The 25,082-nt window shown below is 37.5% G+C and overlaps 1 protein-coding gene across 6 annotated transcripts in view; it reads right to left on the bottom strand.

Moving 5' to 3' along the window:
- Positions 1 to 25,082, bottom strand: part of ARHGAP24 (Rho GTPase activating protein 24) — a 734,422-nt gene that overhangs the window by 163,519 nt on the left and 545,821 nt on the right. The window contains exon 1 of one of the 6 annotated variants that reach the window (XM_025425639.3): positions 3,746 to 3,905. The exons of 4 other annotated variants lie outside the window; for them this stretch is intronic. In XM_025425639.3, coding sequence (XP_025281424.1) covers positions 3,746 to 3,758 — 13 coding nt within the window. In that variant the 5' untranslated portion in view covers positions 3,759 to 3,905. Of the gene's footprint in view, positions 1 to 3,700; positions 3,906 to 25,082 lie in introns of those variants that run through there. One more of the 6 variants, XM_025425653.3, reaches the window with a different exon arrangement.

Genomic DNA, 25,082 nt, shown 5'->3' with positions numbered 1-25,082 from the left:
TTTGAACTACATATTGATGAGAATCATTTGGCTATTAGAATTTGATGAGTTTAACCGGTTATTAGCACTAAAAAATTACTTGGGGTTTATGGTAGAGAGTAGTTAATAGAGGGAATCTGGTAGACATTAGAATCAGATGTGAAGTCTGCCCTGGCAGAAATAATTTAAAGATTTTTAAAAAGCAGAAATTCCATGGCTTGTAAAATATGTACTTGAGATGAGTTACTTTGGAGGGTATTTCCTATGGTGACCAAGGATGACAGGCAGTCACAATTTGAATCCATTTTCTAATAACCAGACTGTACGTATTCTGTTTCCTTTGTAGATCACTGGATTCAAGACAAATAATGAGATTATCTTAAGCAGATTGTAGACAATGTTTATTGTCTCTCTCTCCAATGGAGAATCACTTGCCATATGCTCTTACTCAAGCTGCCAGGATCACAAAGTCTAGTGGCCCACTAAGGAGCTCGGTGACTGTCAGGATATTTTGTGGCCTCAGAGGATAATTATATCAGAGGAATAATCATAACACAAACCCTTCTTTCCAAGTTTTTTTTGTCCCCAAATAATGCAGGCTTACACTAAGGAATCTGGAAGTAAGAGTTACAAGTTGTGTGAGTGCCCATAACTTCATCTGAATGTACACTACCTGGGGAGGAGTTAATAGGCGGAATAGAACTTAATCACCTTAATGGGAAGGTAAAGAGACATTAGAAAAACTACTGATACCACTTTAAGTAAACCCCATGTACGACAAATCCCATTTAATCTCAATTTACCAAGAATCTTTGTGAAAGTGTAACTATGTTGGCACATGTAAAAAATAGTTGATAAAGGTTTCCAAGCCTAGTTACAGACTAGATGGGTAGAAACTAGTTACAGACTCGATGGGTAAGAATAGCTGAAATGCCAGGCACATTCCCTGCCTGGTAGCCATTCGTTCCCAACAACCACCTCATTTTCCTGCTCAGAATGGGCAGTAATCTTTTGATCTCAGGGGAGGTGAGTCTTTCCCCAGTCCCAGAGATAAATCATAATTTCTTTCTTGCCCCAGGTGAGGAGATTGAGTGTAGGTCTAAAGGAAGAAGTTTCAGTGATTAAAGACTTTGTAATTTTAAAGTCTAGAATAAAGTATAAAGCTGAAAGAAGGAAGAGAAAAAACAAGAACTTACTAAGCTAAATTTAAGTTTTTTATATTTTATATAGTTTTTAATGATCTATTTATTTATTCATGAGGGACACAGACAGAGAGAGAGAGAGAGGCAAAGACATAGGTAGGGGGAGAAGCAGGTTCCATGCAGACAGCCTGATGCGGGGCTCGATTCCGGATCCCGGGATCATAACCGGAGCCAAAGGCAAGTGCCCAACCGCTGAGCCACCCAGCCGTTCCTAAATTTAAGTTTTTTAAAGAAGTAAATGTGTTTCAGGGGCACCTGGGTGGCTCAATCGTCTGAAGGTCCGGCTCTTGGTTTCAGCTCAGGTCATGCATGATCTCAGGGTTGTGAGATCGAGGCCTGAGTCGGGCTCTATGCTGGGTGTAGGGACTGCTTCGGATTCTCTCTTTCGCCCTCTACTACCCTACTACCATCACACACACACACACACACACACACACACACACACCCATGCTCACTACTCTCTCTCTCTCTCTCTAAAGAAAAAAGAAGTAAATGTGCTTGACAGACTGGCATGGGCTTTGAGGTCAGTACCTATAATCTCTAAACCTTTTAAATCTCTTTTCATATTGCAGCAAGCTAGTTATCCAAAGAATAAATGCAGACAATATTTAAGGCTTCTTTTTTGGCTGCTTAGATTGATTATGTTTCATCAAATAGATGATGAAGTTTCTAGTCTTTTTGCATGGAAGATGATCATGTGTACACATGGACACCACATTTGAACACATTGGACTGTAATCATCATCGAGATGCAGGTACTGTCATCTTTACAAACCAGTGACAAGAAGCCCTCCATCACATATATTCAGAAATTAAGTCATGTTAAACTCCTAAAGAAGTAGTCAAATTTTAGATTATGGCAGTGGAAAAGCCAGGGTAGTGTAGGCTCTAATATGGAAAGGCCAGTCATCAACCTTCGTACACTTCAAATTCCATATCTGTCAAATGAAACTATCGCTGCTCTTAACTCACATAGGAAGTGTGACAGTGTTAGGTGTTTTCTGCTCACCATCCCACAGTGTCCAACACAGTCTGAAAGCAAGAAACTGACGAGAGCATCCAAAGAACTCAGCAGTCCATGTGCGTGTAACAACAGGTGACGTTCTAGTTTAGAATCCTAACTGACATAATGCAAAAGTGGGACAAATGATTTTGAGAGTGTGTATTAGTAAGCAAAGTGTTTTGCACAACTTTAATATTCATTGTGTTTTAATATAACTTACTATGCTTTATTAGTTTCAAAGAATCTATCCAAATGGAAACCAATCACATAAAATGTTTAAATTTGCATTTATTTTTTTTTTTTAATTCTAACTTTATCAAGCTTGGCAACAGAACTCAAGCGAATTAAGACAGATGAGTACATTCAGAGACAGGTTGACAACATGTTTTACTAAGAACTTTTGCTCTTGGATTCATTTCTGCTGACTCTGAATTTCCTTAAATATGCTATTGTTCTTTCACTAGACATAAAAATGTGAGCAGCTGATGTACTTTTCAGTATCCCCTCATAATTATTCCTTATCTAAATGCGTTATCTTTTCTTTCCTCGTAAAATTTTATAGCTTTTTGAATTTTTTTTGTTATTCTATTTATACAATGCCAAATTCCCATGTTTCCCTTTTCTAGAGCATGTGTTTCATAAATACCAATCTGAGTATTTATTTAGATACAACAATACAGAACATCTCCTTTATATTTTGTATAGGTTCAGTTAAGTAGCTAACATACAAAACAAGTGCAAGATTAAGGCCTGTCAGCTTACCCAGAGCGCATTTTGAATTCCTTTGTATTCCTAGTGAGTACACACTCCATGTCCCCGCATGCCTTCACAAGTGTACACTATAGCTGTACTGTCCCTGTGTACTCAAAACGTAAAGTTCAAAAATTCAAATATGCTGATAATGAAAGCCTTATAAGCTGGCTCGGTTAATTATATGTACATTAAAATATAGCACAGTATTATTTGGGTTTCTCTTGGTTCTCAAGCATTTTTTTTAATCGCACATGTGCACACATATGCACACACACACACACACACACACACGAATGGCCAAGCAAAAGTTTTCATTCTGACAAGCAAAACCCCAGAAACTCCCACGTTACTTTTATCACCAGATCAGAGCCCAAGGCACTCTGCTCACTGCAAAGTTTCAACTACTAAAATGTGGATAAAGCAAAAAATACACCACCGCAAGAACTCCAAAAATAGCAATTCAGATTTATGTCTGAAGCATTTTTCACATGCTCAGATCAGCACGAGAATTCTGTGTATGAACCGCTAGATCACTTGGCAGCAGCAATTAATGAAAAAAGCCAAGAAAACGGCACCAAACTGATCACATTTCAGTGTAAGAACAGCACTATGTCCAATCTGTTGCCACAATTTGGACACTGTGGAGAACTGACTATATAGGGATAGAAAGCAAGGGTATAAACACAACCACACGCAGTCTAGGTCCTAGCTTCGAGGTGATCTAAATATCCCCCAAATTATCAAACCCAATAAACAGCAGTACCTGGCAATTTGTCTCCAAATTAACGAGAAAGCACCCAGCTCTCACCTTGCACAAACATACACTTCAGTGGTCAGTGGCAAATGCAGGCAGCACTTGCAGGCTGGGAGACAGAGCAGCTGCGCTGTCCTGAGCCGCTTACAGCACATTGGAGCCGGCTCTGGCCCTAGTCTCCCCTCCGTTGGGTCGCTGCAGTTTCTCCCATGACTCCATCACCCAGGAATGGAAACCACTGCCCTCTCCCCAGCGCTAGTGGGCTCCCCAGCTACTGAGCTCAGGTGAAAACGCTGAGTCCTGCAAGGTCGCCACAAGGTGAACACGGGCCAAAAGAATATACGGGAATTGGAGGGACCACCAAGGGAAGACCCCAAACTCCAGACACTTTGCCTTTCAAGAGATTCTGAAGTCCATAAATCAGAGCTGCAACAATAGTCGGAGAAGCAGTAAATCTGAAAATCCCCCATTGGCACTGAGCCAATCTGCTAACCCAGCAGTACTCTGCAAACCCTAATCGCTCTCACTCTCTCAAACACACACACACACACACATGCACACGCACATGCACGCGCGCGTGCACACACACACATACAGATTTTAGTGCAGCCATTCTAAATTGCCCAGGCATACTTCTCAGGCCAAAAAGTTGTTGCATATCCTTTCCCGGTAACAAGGCTTAAAGAGGGGTCTTAGAAAATTATTTTCCAAAGTCAAAATAAAATAATTCTGTACAGGGCAAAATCATTTCTGGTCCATAAACAAATTCATTTTGGGGAAGTCTTGCTTTTTGCACACCTACTACAATTATGCAAACAGCCCCATGTGAAAAAAGATGGTAAAGATGTACACATTCAGAGCTGATTGGCAGAATCAATTAAAATTTCTCATAAAAATTCCTACCATCTTTTTCAAGATTAGTCTTGACATATGCACATTTTAATTTGGAGAGGTTTCAAGTAGGTTTTTCTTTCCTAAAATATAATTATTCTGTATGTATATGTTATAGACAGATACAAACATGTTTATAAATGTTTCCCTGGAGAGTCTCTCTGGGTGTCTATTTCTCATATTTTGGTTTTCCTATCAGAAGTGGAGAAGGAACAATTTTAAGCTTGCAAGCACATTTTGAAACATTATCTCGCCTGTGTATTTTTTCTTAGAGGTAAATAAATATTTACTGAAGTTTAGGTTGATTGCATTAACAGAATATAATTCTCCTTTACCACTTTCCTCTTCCGTCTGTCTCCAACCACCACCGTTCACCAGCCATAGGCATGCAAGCCAGCAACTCATTGAACCTCCGAGACATCGGTTTTGTAATCTATAAAATGGGGATCTGTTTCCACCGTTTGCTTTGTCTACCTCCTGGGATGATGTCAGGGTGAAATGGAAGAACGAGCAGGAGCAAGTGCTTTGTAAATCGTAGAGCACTGGGAAAACATGGACTTTCTGCATTTTGCTCCTTTCAATCTCCCATTAGGCCTGGGACTGGGGAATGACTCTCTGTGTCCTCAAGGAGGATTTCTTGGGCTTCATGGGAAAGTGTTTGTTTCAAGTGGTCTAAAAATAGAGTTCAAGATTTTATTGAACTGCTGTCTTACTTGTGGTGGGTCTTGATGGCAGCGACCATATGTCCAGAGTCAGTTAATTGTGAGTAACATGAGCTCCATCTGGTCTTTGAGGCAGAACGGGACCTGCTGAAACTCCGAGAGAAAATCCTCACGTGATGGCTGGTTTCACAGTTCACCTGGTGTCCTGGTGGACTCAACTGTTCAGGCCGGGGGAGGTGTCCAAAGGGATCAAAGAAGGGGAAAGGCTGGGGGGTGCCAGGCCAGACTCACTGCTAAATTCATTCAGGAACAAATGCTTCTGGGCATTCATGCTGATGGTCCACAATTATGTATGAGTTATTTAGAGATTAGGTGGTTGTGGGGTAGGGGGATCTGGGAGGGGAGATGAGTGGGAACCGGAAGGAACCGACAATGTGAGGGCCTGTCTGGAGATACACAGGGCTGCGAAGTTCATGGGTGGTGTCTTAGTTAATCTTCATAGTAATCTACAAGTTAGTCACTATTGTTCCCATTTCGTAGAGGAAATGAAACAGCCCTCAGAGGGGACAGACTGGTGAGTGGTGGAGCTCAAATGACAGTCAAGGTCACAGCATGGCCTGGAGTCCCATATTCAGAGTCAATTTGTTTACTTACAACTTTCTCAGAAAGAGAAAGGAAATAACATTTGGATTTTAAATAGTGGGGGTAGGGAAGGCAAGAATGCAAATTACCAAGAGAACTTCTTGAGGGTGTTTATTAGACAAGTTAACTTTATCATAAAGAGTGCAGAAATGTTTTGAAAAAACGGGGTGCCAGGGTGGCTCAGCAGGTGAAGTGTCTGCCTTCAGCTCAGGTCATGATCTCAGGGTCCTGGGATTGAGCCCCACATCATGGGGCTCCCAGCTCAGTGGGGAGTCTGCCTCTGCCACTCCCCCTGCTTGTTCTCTTTGTCAAGTAGATAAATAAAATCTTAAAATTTTTTTTTTAGAAAAACACATTTTGAGTTTTTAAATGATAAAACTGTCGCAGGATACAAGGAAAAAATTGTTAATATGTACCAATAGTTCTTTTTTTAAAAAAATTGGTTCTTTCGGTCTTCAAATTGACAACTCTCTCTGTAGCAGAATACCTCTCTGTTTTTCAACATACACTCAATGCATTATTGTATTTTAATTTGCTTAAATTACTAGACCCTGAGGAACGCCCACAAGAAAGCAAGGTAATCTCTGACCATTAAGCATAGCAGGAAAGACATTTTTTCAGCTGTAGTTTGGAGTATAGAAGACTCATAATTTTCAGTCTCCTGGGTCTGAGGATGTTAATAAAATGCCAGGTTCTTTCCACCAATTTTATTGGAAAGCCAGCAGCAGAGACTGAACTGCAGCCCTACATGACGTCTGTTTTAAAGTGGCATTCCCAGCTATAAAAGAAACTCTAAAATTGTATGTGCAAGCTAATTCATACCATACCCTCTATTCCTGCCTTCCATCTCTGTTTTCCCTATTTTCAAAATATTTTCTGAGGATGCCAGTGTCTAATTATACCTTGCCCCTGCTTGTAATATTCCCATCTGTGAAGTGCACCTTCCAAAATGCCTTCATAAAACCAGCCTTCTCCTTCTTCCCAAATCCAGCCTTAGGAAAAAAAGGATACATTCGGAAGTCTTGCGGATAGAATTATGTTGTCTTGGGTATTTTTATTAAAGACAGAAATGTAACTGGGCCCCTGACTAAGTTAGTAGTAAGTCAAAATAAATGATGGGGGGGGGGAATAAAAAAATTAATTAAAAACAATACTTTAATCTCAATTTTTCAAGTTCAATTCTGAATGAAAAAACTAAAACACAGCATTCTAAACTACCAGTCGACCCACATAAAAGAAGGCCAGGGACCTTCAGCTATTTGGTGTTCATTTCCTTGCTACTTTTGCCTACAATATATATTTTGGCACTCACCACAACCCACATGTTCTCATGGCATCATATTTAGCTGAAGAGGAAGTGAAATAAAAATAGTGGGTCTATTGGGAAGCTGATAATGACAAATACAACATATAGCAAAATAAAGGCTGTTTTCTCTCATTCCCAAACCCATTTTATTTCTGAATGAAGAAAGATGAACAACCAGTCAGAATTATTTTAAAATGAAAGATGGAAGACAGGAAGGAAAGAAGGAAGGAAGGAAGGAAGGAAGGAAGAAGGAAGGAAGGAAGGAAGGAAGGAAGGAAGGAAGGAAGGAAGGAGGGAAGGAGGGAAGGAAAGAAAGAAACAATTGCATTAAGCTTTCAATTATCTCTCAGGTCAGAAATAATAAAAATGAAAACAGTTTTTGGCACTTTCTTCAAATTATTATACTGCCCCATTAAGTATTTCATGTTTTGAACAATGCAACTAGCGTCTGCCTGGATGGAATTCCACAGCAAGAACTAACAACACACTTGGTCTCAATACTTTCTTTTCTTCTCTTGGATTTTGAGACCCTCGTTCAGAAGCATGTATAGAAAAGAAACGTGCATTGAAGTTCAAATGCATTGAAGAAAATTTTGGAAACATGGGTCACCATTACACAGAGGTGAATAAAGTAAATTAAGATGCTCTGGTTTTGTTTAGTTCTTATTGCCTTCCCTAGTGTAATGACATCATCCTGATGTGTCCAGTGGCAGTGGTCAACTTCATACTCTAGGTCTGGCCTGAAATCCTTAGAACCCTCCCCTTAGGGTGGAACTGGGTTCGTGGGGGAGCAGGATGGAGTTGTTTCTCATCTGCAACCAGAGAGAAAAAGCATTTTTCTAACACATTTTTTCCCTGCTGCTCCCTTCAATTTGATTCCTTTTCTTAGGCTTTTGAAACATCTCCACGTGATAATACTTATCAGCCATGGAGAACAAGTACTGTTAAAACATTAAAGGTCATTCAGGGAAAAATTTAGAGTAATCTGAAAAGTGTAAGTTTTTAGCATTCAAGCAGTTTTTGTGGATGCTTAAAGATAACAGATTTGACATCTCTTACTCCATACATAGTTAAAATCATGAAATTGAACGCTTCCTAAGAAGTCTCAATTTACTATATTTTAAATTTATTTTTATTTTTTCAGAGAGAGAGAGAGAATGTACATATGTGTGTATGCACACACTAATAGGTAGAGAGAGGCAGAAGGGGAGGGACAGAGACCATCTCAAACAGGCTCCACGCCCAGCAAGAGATAAAAAAAACTTATTTTTTATTGGATGGTAATTTTTCCTGGCTGCAAAAAGATGTACCTATTAATGCCTTTCTACTCTAAGATGAGAAGAATCACTGCCCTGGTTTTACTAAAGGCTTTCCTAGATACATTTAAGAGGTTTTTGAAAAAGAAATACTTAAGAGTATGCATAAAGGGGGAAAAATCCTGAATATTATTCCTTTGTGAACATAGGGCAAGGAGCTCCTGAGTGTTTATAGTTACTCTTATTTTTTACTTATACATTATTATTTACTAAATTCCCTCTGCCTTGCTTTTTATCCCTATGACTTAATATATTTTATAACTGAAAGTTTATACGTTTCAATCCTCTTCACCTATTTTGTCTAATCTCCCAGGCCTCTCCCCTCTGGCAACCACCAGTTAGTTCTCTGTATTTAACAATCTGTTTCTGCTTGTTTGTCTGTTTTGTTTTTTAGATTCCACATATAAGTGGAATCATACAGTATTTGTTTATCTCTGACTTGTTTCACTTAGCATTATACACTCTAGATCCATCTGTGCTGTTGCAAATGGCTATGTAATATTTTTTATGTCTATGTAATATCACAGGGTGTGTGTGTGTGTGTGTGTGTGTGTGTGTGTGTGATATAACTTCTTCTCTATCCATTCATTCATCTATTGGTGGATACTCAGGTTGCTTACTGTATCTTGGCTATTGTAAATAATGCTGCAATGAACACAGGGGTTCACGTGCCTTTTTGAATATGTGTTCTCATTTTCTTCAGATAAATACCCAGAAGTAAAATTGCTGAATCATAGAGTAGTTATACTTTTAACTTTCTCAGGAACCTCCATACACTTTTCCATAGTGGCTACTCCATTTTATATTCCCACCAAGAGTGCACACAATTTTCCTTTTCTCCACATCCTTGCTAACGCTTGTTATTTCTAGTCTTTTTTTCTAGCTATTCTGACAGATAATGAGGTGAGGTCTTATTGTGGTTTGATTTGCATTTCCCTGATGATGAGTGATATTGAACATCTTTTCATGTGTCTGTTGGCCATGTGGATGTCTTCTTTGGAAAACTGTCTATTCAGGTCCTCTGCTCATTTTTAATCAGATTGGTTTTTTGGTATTGAGTTGAATGAGTTCTTTATATATTTTGGATATTAACCCTTTCTCAGATACAACATTTGCAAATATTTCCTCCCAATAAATAGGCTGTTGTTTTTTTCATTTGTTGATGATTTCCTTCACTCTGCAGAAGCTTTTTATTTTGATATAGTCCCAATTGTTTATTTTTTCTTTTGTTTCCCTTGCCCAAGGAGAGAGATCCAAATAAATAAATAGATAGAAAAATAAATAAATAAATAAATAAATAAATAAATAAATAAATACTGCTAAGACCATTATCCAAGAGTTTACTGTCTATGTTTTCCTTTAGAAGTTTTGTGGTTTTAAGCTTTACATTTAGGTTTTTAATCCATTTCAGTTTAAGTTTGTGTCTGGTATAAGAAAGTGGTCCAGTTTCATTATTTTGCATATAGATGTCCAGGTTTCCCAATACCATTTATTGAAAAGATTGTCTTTCCCCCACTGTATATTCTCACCTTTGTTGTAGATTAATTGACCATATAAGTATGGGTCTATTTCTGGACAACCAGCCTATTCTATTGATCTATGTGCCTATTTTTGTGCCAGTACTATACTGTTTTGATTACTATAGCTTTATAGTACATCTTTAAATCAGGTATTATGATATTTCCAGCTTTGTTCTTTCTCAACAAATGCCATAGTGGAATAATGACTGAAATTTAGAGCACATTTAGGTAGGAGACTTCAGATATTTTATGTTATATTGGTTGAGTAAAGCATATTAGAAAATAGTGTGTGCAATGTTATCTGAATTTTGTGATATATATTTAATAATATAGAAAAATCTGAAAAAATTGTTTTACAGTGTTAATAGGTTTTATCTCTAGATACTGAGATTTTAGTAAGTTAATTTTCTTCCTGGTCTTCTTCCATTTTCTAATGTTTTACAAGGGCCATTACTACAATGTAGTAGAAAGATGGAAGGAAGGAAGGAAGGAAGGAAGGAAGGAAGGAAGGAAGGAAGGAAGGAAGGAAGACAGAAAGAAAGAAAAATAAAGAAAGAAAGAAAGAAAGAAAGAAAGAAAGAAAGAAAGAAGAAAGAAAGAAAGAAAGAAAGAAAGAAAGAAAGAAAGAAAGAAGAAAGAAAGAAGAAGGAAGGAAGGAAGGAAGGAAGGAAGGAAGGAAGGAAGGAAGGAAGGAAGGAAGGAAGGAAGGAAGGGAGAAAGAAAAAAACAAAGAAAGTTCGGGAATTATTTTTACAAATGTATTTCTGGATAAGGCTAATTCACCATGCTTATAATCTCTGCATGTGGAGATCTTCAATCTCCAGACCTTTTATGACCATTGCTCTCACCACTTGCATTAAACATATTCATGGACACACGGAAAAAAATTCTAGATATTTCAGTATTAAATATTAAAGAAAAATATAGAGCAGTTGGTCTCGCTCATGTTTAAAATAAAAAAGGTGACAGAGGGAAAGACAGGTATGTAAGTAACCTCAAATATAGAGAATGGATGTGGTACAAATATAAGTAGCATGATATAAACATTCATGACAATATAATTATAATTTTGGGGTAGATGCTTATTCAAAAAGCATAATGATGAACTAAGGTATATATACAACCAAAAAAATCTATTGTCTTCTAAGAAATGATTCTGACGTAGCACGTATTTTAGAGAGATCTCTTCTGTAATGTCAATACAAATTTCATTGAGGTGAGCAGGGCACCTGGGGGTTAGATTGCATTGATGATGGTACTTGGGCCTTACTTGCATTTTTGTTTATGTTCCATATATTTTTCTTACTTAGGAGCCAGTTGGTAGAGAACTCAGGATTATAAGAAAACAAACATCAGCCTGCTAATTAAAGGGCAGACTTTGGTCTTCAGTGTGGACAGAAGCCATAAGGCCAGTGAAGAATATTTGAACTTAGCCTAAAATTCATTCATCTGTTATTTGTTTGTGGAAATAACAGTTGAAGAGCTGGAGAAATAGCAAAACCAAATCCACATAAATTGAGCATTTTACCTTCCTTCCTTTCTTTCTTTCTTTCTTTCTTTCTTTCTTTCTTTCTTTCTTTCTTTCTTTCTTTTTCTTTCTTTCTTCTTTCTTTCTTTCTTTCTTTCTTTTTTTTTTTTTTTTTTTTTTTTTTAGCATTTTACTTTTCAATAGCTAAGTCATAGCCATATATTTTCCTTTTTAAATTTTGGTGGTAAGCTTGGCTACTTGCCAACTGAACAACTCTGGACACATCACTTCCCCTCCCTAAATCTAAATTTCCTTACCTGGCAAATGACATCTCAATCAGATACCAGATGCTGAAATGACATGTAAACAGAATCTGAGGAATTGTCATCATATGTTAAGCTGCTCTAAATTTTGCAAATTTGGTGTTATATTGATTTTCATTGAGTTTAAAATGAACTCCATAGCTTTTGCTGCTAGGCAAGTCTAAATAATAGCATAGTATAAAGGGATATTACCATCAGTTAATTCCAATATTTATGTAGAAAGCAAAATATAAAAGAATGATGCTGAAAAACTGATTAATAAGCATTTCCTTTGAAAAGCTGCACAACTTTTCAAACTGGTAAGAGTGGTTCTCAAAATATTTCTTCTGATAACTACTTTCCTCCACAAGTCCCATGACATTTCCCATTAAAACAACAAAAAATAATCTATATAATGCAAACAGTCTGTTGTGAAGAGGGCTATTATGATATCTTGAGAGAGAGGGCAAGTCTAAGAATGAACAAATGAGCACAGACAATGGTGGTGGTAATAAACATCTCTACCCACAACGGGGGACCAATAAATGTTGTTAACTGGCTATACTGAAGAAAACAGAAGACTTAACTGAGGAGGAAGAGGACTCTGCATAGGGAGGGAAGCTAAAAGTGGAGCCTTATTTCCCCTTGATGAAAATATGTATTCTAAGAAAGAGTTTTTACTTCCTTAAGAAAGCTCTGAATGTTATGGTTTCAATAATATTAGAAGCAAGGGGGGGGGGGTGTATTTAAGAGATCTGTTGACACCTAGCTGAAGTTCTTTTGATGGTAAATCCAATTACACCTTGCTGTGATCCTGAATATTAGAAAAATGAAAGTTTAGAGTAGAATCAACCTAGAAATTTGTCATGAATATTGGAGGCAGTGGAGATGGTAGGTGCCCTCCTTGCATAGTAAGTCTCTCTGTATAAGACTGTCTCCATTTATATTCACCAGCTACCAGATATCAAGTTCTGGGATAAACTATACCACTAGGATAAGTAATAATGGAAAAACATCTGCTAACATGAAGAGAAGTTTTAAAATTTGCATCATTTTAAAACTTTCATTAAAAATATTCTATAGCATCTGCAATTCAGCATCTTGGGACATATCTTTTGACCTACACTAGTTATATCTCTAGAGATCACTGCGGATGCTGCCATTTTTAATAGCCAATAAACTTCTCAAGAAAGACATAAAAATCACAGGATCTCAGCATTAGAAAAGATGCCAGTGGCCATGTAGCTTGAAGTCTTATCTTATTATGAGGTTAAATATATTCATGAACTAATATTTTATCCTGTTCACTACAGCAGAGTGTTAATGTGGGAAAAGAAGTATTCCAGGGGATCCCTGGGTGGCGCAGCGGTTTGGCGCCTGCCTTTGGCCCAGGGTGCGATCCTGGGGACCCGGGATCGAATCCCACGTCGGGCTCCTGGTGCATGGAGCCTGCTTCTCCCTCTGCCTGTGCCTCTGCCTCTCTCTCTCTCTGTGTGACTATCATAAATAAATAAAAAAAAAAAAAAAAAAAAAAAAGAAGTATTCCAAACTTTTCATTTAAATTATTAAAATTCTAAGTATTGATTAAGGGATCTTTGTACTCTCTTCTGTGTTAGTAATTTTAATAGCATTTAATTTCTTATGACAATACCTCAAATTTCCAATGAATATTTGCTATAATAATTTTATTGCTCTATAAAAGTAAAAAATGACAGTATAGAAACATTTTGTGTTTGGGGTGAGAGAATGAAATGTTAATGTTTAGCCAGCTTGTGGTCAAACAATTTAATATTTTCATTAGGACTATTTATACATTAAGAAAGTACAGTACCACTAGAATATGAGGCAAAAGAAGTTTGAGAACAAAAGATTTTCTCCGTAATACCTTTGAAAAATTAAATTGTGCAAAAGAAGCCAGAAAATGAAGAAACTAAGGCACACAAGAGCAAAGTTACTTGCCCAGATCAATCAGGTCTAGTAAGCAGGTGAACAAAACAGAAATGCAGGTCATCTGGCCCCAGAGTCCAGGCTGATAAGGACTGTGCAGCATTATGAAGCGTAGTGATGCATATGCCTGTACTTTGCTTTGATTGTGATCAAGAACAAAGTGGATAGCATGCTATTAGCACCATGGTCTTACAGGGCTCTAGTGTTACTCAAGATATTATCCCTGTTATTTCACATGTGAAAAAATTGAATCATATAAAAGGTAAGGTCATTTTTCAAAGTCACAGAGCTATTTTAAGCTGTAAATTAAAGACAAAGAAGATACAGTCTAACAAAGTTGGTAATTCATTTACATGAAAGGCAAAGCTGAAAATTTTAAAAAGAAAATTTCGGTAATAATGCTTACAATTTATTGAGCATTGGTTATATTCCAACTTTACATACATTTTTATTATCCTCCCAATATCCCTGAGGAATAGACTCATTTTATCTCATTTTGTAATCCTCATGTTACAGATGAGGAAAACTGAGTCTCAAAATTTTAAATGGCTTGCCCAAAATTACATACCTGGCAGGTGATGAATCAAGATTTAACTCCAAAGACTATATACTTTCAAAATATTTTTGGAGGACTGGAGTTGATATTTCAATGTCAGGAGTTGAATACAGGAAAATGAGAGAAAGAGAAATCTCATAGCTAGACACACATGTTCCCAGGTCTTTGCAGTCTATCTTTGCCATCTTCTCCTTCTGCCTCCACCCAGAACTAACCCACTTATACCACTTTTCACTCATCTGGTTTAAAAATTCCCAACTTTGTCATTCTATTAAAAGCTTCCTTTATCTTCTAAGACTGCCTCTCCAGGATGTTCTGTGAGCCAGAAACTGAATGCAATAATAAAAGATTTTATTAGAACTGATCATTGGAGGTCCTGTAGTAGATTCTATATTTCAAAAAGGGGGAGAGCTTCTTTAGCAAAGAATGGTTAATAAACTTCTACATGTATAAATATATTCAGTTGCACTGACACATTTTAAAAGTGACTAAGCCTTAAATGAAATAAGGCAATTCTGTCTTGTCTGAAGTACTTAATGAATAACATGAATAATGCATTTACCGACTAGGTCATTAACACCTTGATATATGAATCTCAATATAACTAGCTAGATGTGATTATTTCTTTTCTTAATTTTATATGATATCCTCATTCTCACCTCTATTCAAATGGAAGGGCTCACTTAGCTTTTGAATTTAAACTCCTGTCAACACCTAATACAGAAATCCAAAAAATGTCAATGATGTTTATAATTGGGAGAAGGAAGGAAAATGGTGACAGAGTAGGAGGGCCCTAGGCCCTCATCCCATGAATACAACTAGAACTATCAAATCATCCTAAATATCCTAGAAATTGACCTGAAGACTGGCAGAACAAACTCTACAGATAAAGGTAAGGAAGATGCCACATTGAAGAAGGTAGGAACTGTGAAGATAAGGCTTGAATGAGAAATGGATTGGGCCACTGCAGTAGGGAGGGAGCAACAGTAACCAAGAAGGATGAGAGACAGACTAGCATACCAGAGAGCAGACGGGGAAAAGGAATCCTCATTGAAACTGGCTTGGAAAGCAAGAAGGCCCAAATGTTATGAGTTCTTGCAGTCAGTGGGGCTTAAAGCCTGGAGTTTGAAAGGCCATTTGGTTTGGCTAGCATAGAGTCCATAGGCATTAGGGCTGCTCTTGAAGAAAAGGCAGACAAACAACTTGCAGATATACAGCATAGAAACAGCTATCTGAAGAGTGCCTGAAGCACACAGTGGGGAAGTTAGATGCTCATCTCAGAGTCTGTCCCAGAGAAGCCATGTTCATGGAAAGACACCTCTGGAAACAAAGGTACTAGCAGGTGCCATTTCCATCCTCAATCCCTTAGCATAAGCACAGGATCACTTGTAGGAACCAGCATGGTGCCAATATTTGCTACCCAAGCTGCTTATACAAGACCCACCCCACCCCCCACGCTCTGGTGGAACTACCCTTCCCAGTCATGCTTGCCTCAGTCCTAGTGCAGCAGGCTCCCCTTCCAGAAGACTGGTCATGACCCCTGCCAACATCGCATCTCCTGGTGAGGGGATTTTGCTATGCCTTGGTTCTGGTGGCAGTAGTGACAGGTCTCATGTCACAAGCAGACCAGAACACAACTAATTAAAATGTATCACATTCAGGCCAGGGACCAAACACTGTCCACAAGCAAAGAGAGCCTCTCTAGATGACTGGCCTGAAGGACAAAGCAGCCAGGACACCATGGTAGAGCAAATGCAACACACATTGGAAATACTCCTTGAAGTGGTAGGCCCTGGGAAACAGGGTACACTATACTGCAGGGTACTATAGGACCTCTTCTTCATAAAGGCATTACCCTCAAGAACAGGAGATGAAGCTGACTTTTCTAATACAGAGAAAGAGGCACAGAGACTTAGACAAAATAAGAAGACAGAGGATTTTGTCCCAGATGAAGGAACAGGACAAGGCCACAGTCAGAGATCTAAGTGAAAGAGATATAAGTAACATTCCTGATGGAGAATTGAAAAAAATCATCATAAGAATACTCACTGGACTTGAGTAAAGAGTGGAGGACATCAATAAGACCATTAACATGGAGATAAAGAGTAACATAGCAGAGATAAAGGGCTCAATAAACAAAATGAGAAACATAATTGATGGCATGAAGAGCAGCCTAGAGGAAGTAGAGGAATGAATTGATGCTCTAGAAGACAAAGTAATGAGAAGTAATCAAGCTGAACAAAAGAGAGAAAAAATAATGACAGAAAATGGAAATAGACTTAGAGGATTCAGTGATTCCATCAAACATAGTAGCATTCATACTATTGGAGTTCCAGAAGAAGAAGAAGAGCAAAAAAGAAGCAGAGAATTTATGTGGAGAAATAAAAGCTGAAAACAGATATCCAGATCCAGGAGGCACAGAGAACCCCCTAAAAAACAAGAAAAGCAGATCCACACCAAGATATATTGTAATAAAAATGGAAAAATATGGTGACAAAAAATATTAAAGGCACCAAAACAAAAGAAGACAATTATATTATATTATAGCTCCTAAGGTTATCAGCGGGTTTTTCAGCAAGTTTTCCAAGTCAGAATGGAGTGGATATATTCAAAGTGCTGAGTGGGAGCAACCACAAAAAACAACCACAAAACAAGTAACAAAATGGCAATACATACATACCTATCAAAAATTACTTTGAATGTATATTATCTAAATGCTCCAATCAAAAGATACAGGATAACAATGTAAAAAACAAGTCTCATCCATATGTTGACTATGAGAGACTCATTTCAGACATAAAGGAGAACTGAATGTGAAGGGATGGAGAACCATTTATCATGCAAATGGATGTCAAAGAAAGCTGCAGTGGCAATACTTATATTGAACAAAATAGACTTTAAAACAAAGACTAACAAGAGTCAAAGAAAGGCACTATATAATAACGCAGGGGACAATCCTTTGTTAGGATATAACAATTATAAATATAGCAAGAAGCTATAGCAATTATAAATATTTATGCACCCAATATGGGAGCACCCAAATACATAAGACAGTTAATAATAAACATAAAGAGAATAATTGATATTATAATAAGCATAGGGGACATTAATGCCTCACTTACATCAATGGACAGATCATCTAAATAGAACACCAGAAAGGAAACAATGGCTTTGAATGACACACTGAAACAGATGGATTTAAGATATATTCAGAACATTCCATCCTTAAACAGAAGAATTCTTTTCAAGGTCACATGCAATATTCTCCAGAATAGATCATACATAGGCCACGAAACAAGCTTCAACAATTTGAAAAAGATTGAAGTCATACCATGCATCTTTTTGGACAAAAATGTTATGAGATTATCAGTCAATGACAAGAAAAAAATGTAGAAAGACCACAAATACATGGAGGTTAAAAAACATGCTACTAAACAATGAATGGGTCAACCAAGGATCAAAGAAGAAATTTAAAAATGCATGGAAACAAATGAAAATGAAAACACAATGGTCCAAAATCTTTGGGAAACAACAAAAGCAGTTCTAAGAGGGAAGCATGTAGTAATACAGGCCTACCTCAAGAAGCTAGAAAAATCTCAAATAAACAACCTATGGCAGCCCAGGTGGCTCAGTGGTTTAGTGCCGCCTTTGGCCCAAGGTGTGATCCTGGAGACCCGGGATTGAGTCCCACGTCGGGCTCCCTGCATGGAGCCTGCTTCTCCCTCTGCCTGTCTCTGCCTCTCTCCCTCATGCTCTGTGTCTCTCATGAATAAATAAATAAAATCTTAAAAAAAAAAACAAAAAACCTAACCTGACACCTAAAGGAACTAGAAAGATAATAAACAAAACCTAAAAACAGAAGAAGGAAGGAAGTAATAAAGATGAGAGCATAAATGAAAGATACAGAAACAGATCAATGAAACCAGGAGCTGGTTCTTTGAAAAGGTAAATACAATTGATAAGTCTCTAGGCAGAGTCATCCAAAGAGGAAAGGGAGAGAAAGAGAGAGAGAGAGAGAAAGAGAGAGAGAACCCAAATAAGCAAAATCAAAAATGAAAAAGAGAAATAATAACCAATGCCACAGAAATACAATTGTAAGACAATATACAATTGTAAGAAAATAGTGTGAAAAATTATATGGCAACAAATTGGACAGCCTAGAAGAAATGGATAAATTCCTAGAAACATATAACCTACCAAAACTGAAGCTGGAAGAAATAGAATTTGAACAGATAATTTATCAACAATAAAATTAAATCAGTAATCAAACTCCCAACAAACAAAAGTCCAGGGCCTGACAACTTCGCAGGCTAATTCTACCAAACATTTATTTTATTTATTTATTTTTATTTTTTTAAGATTTTATTTATTTATTCATGAGAGACACAGACTGAGAGAGGCAGAGACACAGGCAGAGGGAGAAGCAGGCTCTACGGAGGGAGCCCGATGTGGGACTCGATCCCAGGTCTCCAGGATCACGCCCTGGGCCGAAGGCAGGCGCTAAATCGCTGAGCCACCCAGGGATCCCCTTATTTTATTTTTCTACCAAACGTTTAAAGAAGAGTTAATACCCATTCTTCTCATATTTCAAAAAAATAGAAGAGGAAGGAAAACTTCCAAATTCATTTTATGAAGCCAGCATTACTCTGGTAGCAAAACCAGATAAGGACACCGCAAAAGAAAGAAAACTAAAGACAATATCTCTGATGAACATAGATAAAAAATCCTCAGCAAAATACTAGCAAACAAAATCTAACAATGCATTAAAAAAAAATCATTCACCACAATCAAGTGGGATTTATACCTAGGATGAAAGGGTGAGTCAATATTCACAAATCAATCAATGTAATAGAATGATAGAAAGGATTAGAACTATAAGGCCATTACGATAGATGCAGAAAAAGCATATGACAAAGTATAACATCCACTCATGATAAAAACTCTCAGCAAAGAGGTTTTAAAGGTAACATACCTCAACATCATAAAGGCTATCTATGGAAAACCCACAGTGAATATCTTCCTAAATGAGGAACAACTGAGAACTTTCCCCCTTAGGTCAGGAATAAGGCAAGGATGTCCACACTTATCACCTTTATTCAACATAGTATTGGACATCCTAACCACAGCAATGAGACAACAAAAAGAAATAAAATGCATCCAAATCAGCAAGGAAGAAGTAAAACTTTCACTATTTGCAAATGACATGACACTATATATAGAAAACCCGAAAGCCTCTATCAAAGAACTGTTAGAACTAATAAATTCAGTAAAGCTGCAGGATGCAAAATCAATGTAAAGAAATATGCTACATTTCTATACACTGATAATGAAACAGTAGAAAGAGAAATCAAGAAAATAGTCCCATTGATAATTGCACCAAAAACAACAAGATACCTAGGAATAAACCTAAACAAAGAGATGAAAGACCTGTACTCTGAAAACTATAAAACACTTATGAAAGAAATTCAAGATGATACAGAGAAATGGAGAGTTATTCAATGCTTATAGACTGGAAGAACACATATTGTTAAAATGTCATACTACCCAAAACAGGCTACACATTGAAATGCAATCCCTAGCAAAATATGAACAGCATTTTTCATAGAACTAGAACAAACAATCCTAAAATATGTATGGACCACAAAGGACCCCCAATAGCCAAAGCAATCTTGAAAAAGCAAAGCAAAGCTGGAGACATCACTATTCCAGACTTAAGTTAGATTACAAAGCTATGGGGATCAAAACAGTATGGTGCTGGCACAAAAATATACATACAGATCTAATAGAACAGAATAGAAGACCCAGTAATGAACTCACAATTATGTTATTTAATCTTTGACAAAGTAGGTAAGAATATCTGATGGGAAAAGAGAGTCTCTTCAACAAATGGTGTTGGGAAAACTGAACAGCAACATGCAAAAGCATGAAAGTGAACCACTTTCTTTTAGCAGACACAGAAATAGACTAAAAAATCTGGCTTTGCTCCTGTTTGTCACTAAATTAATAGAATGTCCTTCTGTCCTAGACCTGTTAATTCTAGCATTGGTATTTCCCCAAAACTGTAACAGAGTTTTTTTTTTTTTTAATGATTTTCCACCCAAGCAGATATGGACATTTAGATTGCAGAACAAGAATGAAAAGTATCATTCAGAATCTCAAAACAAGACTGAGAAAGAGCTGCCTCACCAGGGCCAACTTCCTTTCATTCTAGATTCATAGTTCCCACTGTCAGGATGATTGATCTTGATCTTCCCTCTCTCTGACAACATTTAGGAATAAAACATTATAAACAGCAGCAGAGGGGAAATGGGATGGAGGAAATACCTTAGAATACCTAGAAAGCTAGCTTTCCACCCACCTCCCCCTGGAGAGGCCAAGAAACTCTGGAAACCAACAGCTCACCTTTTTTCCTTTTTTAACCTAAAGAAGCTGGAACTATACCTTCAGCCTGAGCAACTAAATGAGTATCTGAGAAAAGAAGGAGCCAGTGACTGAAGGATTCACAGTGAACCAATAAAGGGTAATGTAGCAGAATGGTTAAAGCAGTTGGAAGGAAGCTCAGAAAACTGCGATCAGAGAGGTGTAGAGTGACTTGCCAAAATACGGAGTTAGAATGGTGAGGCCTGAAAATGCCCATCAATCACCCCTAGGACTTTTTTCAACATTGAGAATCTTGCTTTATATTGATGCCTGCTACATAATGTTTTCAGAAGTATCACACTTAAATAAGCAGCACATTTTTGGAACAGGGAGACAAACACCAGAATGCTGAAACACCTGGTCTCTTATATTACAAGTTGAAACAACTATGTAAAATTGTCAACAAGTAAATAAATATATGTATTAAAGTGAGTTTGTTAGTAAGGAAACACTCTTTGGCTCCCAAAGAGAAAGATGGATCAAATTTGTGGTCATGAAGGCCCATGATGGGGAGGATGTGAAGTTGTTTGGGGGAAGGGTATGCAGTGGTGAGAGATAAAGAACAATGCATAGTGGATTAGAGACCAAAGTTGCTGTCCTCAAGGTCAGAAAAGTTCCTGAAATAGCGGGGCTTGAAGTGTCCCAGGGAGAGAAGAGAACCTGGAGGGGAATGGTGACACGACACAGCTCTGGGCCAGTCCCCAGACCTCTGGGGTTTCAAGGCTGGACAAAGGTGCAAAGCCCTCACTGACCTTGGCACAGAAGTCACAGAACCATCCACCAGCAGGGCACTATGTGGCTTGAGCATTGATCATTTCAGCCTAGTAGGAGTTAAAGACCTGGGTCCCATCTATGAAGTTTTTACACAGCCCCAGTTTAGAGGGTGGGAGAGATGATATGAGGAAGAACAACAATGGCTGAGACTGAATTTTTATTTCTTTCACATCCTGGTGACTTGAATTTCAGAGTTTAATTTAAGATAATTAGAGAAACAGTGTAACTGATTGGCACTGAATCAGTTAAGAAGGCTAACATTACACTGGTACGCCTATTTATACAATTTTACAAAACACAAAAGGATCTCCAACTTGAAGACACTAGTATTAGTTGGAGATATCTTTCTGACACTACGTGCCTTTGATTTTGTTAAAAAGGTAAATACAGTTGTTGTAAAACAATACCATGTAGGTCTTCTGTTAGGTTAAAAAGTGCATCACAAATGGTTTTCTTTACCATCTGAAAAATGCAAGTCATTATCCAGATTGATGTGAAGATGATTAGGATTGGGAAAAAGCCATATGCAGCGAAAGCTACCTATTTTGAGTCAGTCACTACTTTCTCTTAATTACCTAATTCTGGACTTATATCGTATTCCATTTTATACATGAAAAATTAAAACTAGTGATTATCCAAAAGAATTTATGAAAATAATAATAGTTAAATGAGAGATCTGGTGAAAAATCTTTATTTTATGACTCCCATTTGTGTACTTGTCTTATCACATATCAAGGGACTATGTAGCAACCTTATCTTGAATCCCTAACCTAGTCCCAATTAGGAAGAAAAAGTCACTCCCACGGAGAACAATTGTTACACAACTGAATATGTTATTTGCTTCCAGCATGTTAGGACTGTTCCCTAAAGCCTTCTCTCAAGTGTACTTAGAAGCGCAATGTATAATTTTTAGACCAGATAATTCATGATTATCAAACACTGTTGCCAAATACAAAATGGTTTCATTTATGAGCCTGCTACAAATAAGCTGCGGTGAACCTTATCTTTTTTGGGAGAAAACACTGTTTCTTTGCTAAGAAGTACATGAGAGAGTCCCGTGGACACACCTCTGAGAACCTACTTCAAGCCTTACCCTCTACTCCTCACCTTAGATCAGTGGAAGCCAAGACAGGTGACTTGCAACCCATTTAGTTTATCACTTCTTCTGGTCAGTAGTGAAATATATTCAGTTGGGAACCCATTAGACTAAACCAAATTGGAACGTGTTTAATTTTTAAATCCAAAGTTTATGTTTGCTGAGGAATCTTAAAGTCTGGACAAACGAAGCAGTTAAATGAGGTAAGCTGCTGGAATGAAGTGGAGGTGATGCTGCCTAAGAGACAATAAGGGTGCGCCTGAGGAAGAGATATTTAATCTGGGATCCATGGATACACCATGAATGGCCTTCAGAGAGTCTATGAAGCACTCCCTGAAATCATATCCAAAATTCCCTGGTTATGTACAAGTGAATTTTTCTAGGGAGACTATTCTGACTTTATATTAAATGTCCAAACAGGTTTGTTAAGAACATTCCTCAAGTGTTTGGACGCTGCTAGGTTCTGGCTGACCTCTTTTTGAAGCTCAAAGTTGATCAACATGACTCTTTGTGGAGCAAGCAAAATTAATGAGCGCTAATGGAGCATTAACACAAGGCCAAAAGAAAAATCTGAAGTTCAGGAAATTTACATTTTAATGCTGTGGCACACCTGAGGAAAGTATTTTGAATCATAAAGTCTTTGCTACTGACCCTTACACAGCAGGGGAGTCATTTGTGATCAAGACAAATTTAAATATAATCCCTTATCGACAGAGCTGAGAAGAAAATTCCGCATCTTTTTATTCCAGATGGTGCCATTTTATCAGAGCTTCACTCCTTGGTATGCTCAGTTAATTAAAGTCCTTACTGTTTGTTAATGGCAGATTTGTGCAGCAAAAATGACTCTAGAACAGATGTTGGCAAATTTGTCAAAGCAGCTGGATAGTCATCCTGACTGCTCTGAAGGACTATTCCATTTCACCCACAGTGAACTCTTGCAGGACTTAAACAGGACCTTTCCCTTTACTGGTTTTAAAAGAGAGGCCAGGGGAAGAAGGGATGGTGGTGGGAAGGGGAAGAACCACAGCAAGATCCTTGGTCCAATCCACCCATTTTTCAAGGAATGAAGGCATTCCAGCAGACAGTTTTAAATGCAAAAGTATCAGGATGATATATTTTTATGAGACTCTCCCTATTCGTCTCACCACAGGCTCCCTAATTAGCTTGCATTCGTGCTTGCTATAACCCTGCAACTCAAATAAACTTTTATCGTATATCTTTATTCTTATTTGGTCAGCATATATCCTCAACTAAGATGGCAGCCTAGTAAAACCAAAGATAAAAGGAAAGAGAAATGTTGAGAAGCCATTAACACAAAAGAACAACCGAAGCTATGGCAGATACCTTGTTCAGCCTCCAAAGCTCTATGGATCTTTGAACTAAAATTCGTAGAGGAGGAATTTTGAATATTGTCTGTCCTTTGGCAATTTCAGACCACTGTCTATCACTAAGGCCTGCAGGAGAAAAACCTAGAACAGACAGCTTTTATTAGAATAAAATAATAGGATTTGAAAAAATAGAAAGCTCTGCACAGATGTCCCATATTTTTGTAAAAAATTAATTAATTTAGCTTTTTCAGAAATCCATTGATTTGTGATATGATATGTAATAGTGAAACATCTTTCTCCAGCCTAGTAATTTGTTTGTATTTCTGAGCTGCCTACTCCAAATGTGTCTATGTGTCTGTGTCTGTGTGTATGTGTGTTTTAGTGTTTTAAATAAGCTAAATTCACTTAGGCACTGCTGGTAGCTCTCTTAGCTCTCTTAAGAGAGAAGACAATCTCCCTTCAGTTAAATCATAATGTGTTTTTTATTTTTTCATAAAAATCTTATTTTATACAAAATTTTATACCTAAATTCTGCATGGGATATTACATTTGAGTATATATTTATTGCAACTATTGATAGAAGTAGAGAACATTGTATAATACCTGCCATAAAGATGGGGAAGAGCTGCAGCAGAGAAACACTAAATTACTCACCCAAATTGTTGAGGCCAAACAACCAGACTTCCACTTGCTTCCATACCAACCTTTTTTATTATAAATTTCATCATCACAAGCTCTACAAAACTTTAAAGATTTTCCTAAATCTAACAGCATATGTATAGTCCTATTCCATAAAAATCCTATTTAAAGAATTTGTCTACTTATAAAAATAGCTTCTTGCTGTGATTGGAAACGGTGTGCTTATATTCATTGTAAATGAGAATGTTTCAAAACCATGAAGAGCCTCTCACTCTAATAAAGATAAGCAAAGAGCCATGGCACACACCTTTCAAAGTCCTTTTATATAACCCCCTGCCCTATGGTAGGGTGCATAGTAAATCACACAGAAAAGAGGTGTGAACTACCTTTTAAATAACCAATCCAAGTAAATGACAGAAGGGATATTGTGACTATAAATTTTGGAAACACAAGAAAGTCTCAACACTTTAAAAGGTTTGGAGGCAAATTAGGCTTCAAAATCATGAAACATAAGGGAAATATGC

The sequence above is a fragment of the Canis lupus genome, chromosome 32 (assembly GCF_003254725.2).
Source record: "Canis lupus dingo isolate Sandy chromosome 32, ASM325472v2, whole genome shotgun sequence".
NCBI lineage: Eukaryota > Metazoa > Chordata > Mammalia > Carnivora > Canidae > Canis > Canis lupus.
This window is presented reverse-complemented; position numbering and strand designations above follow the sequence as displayed.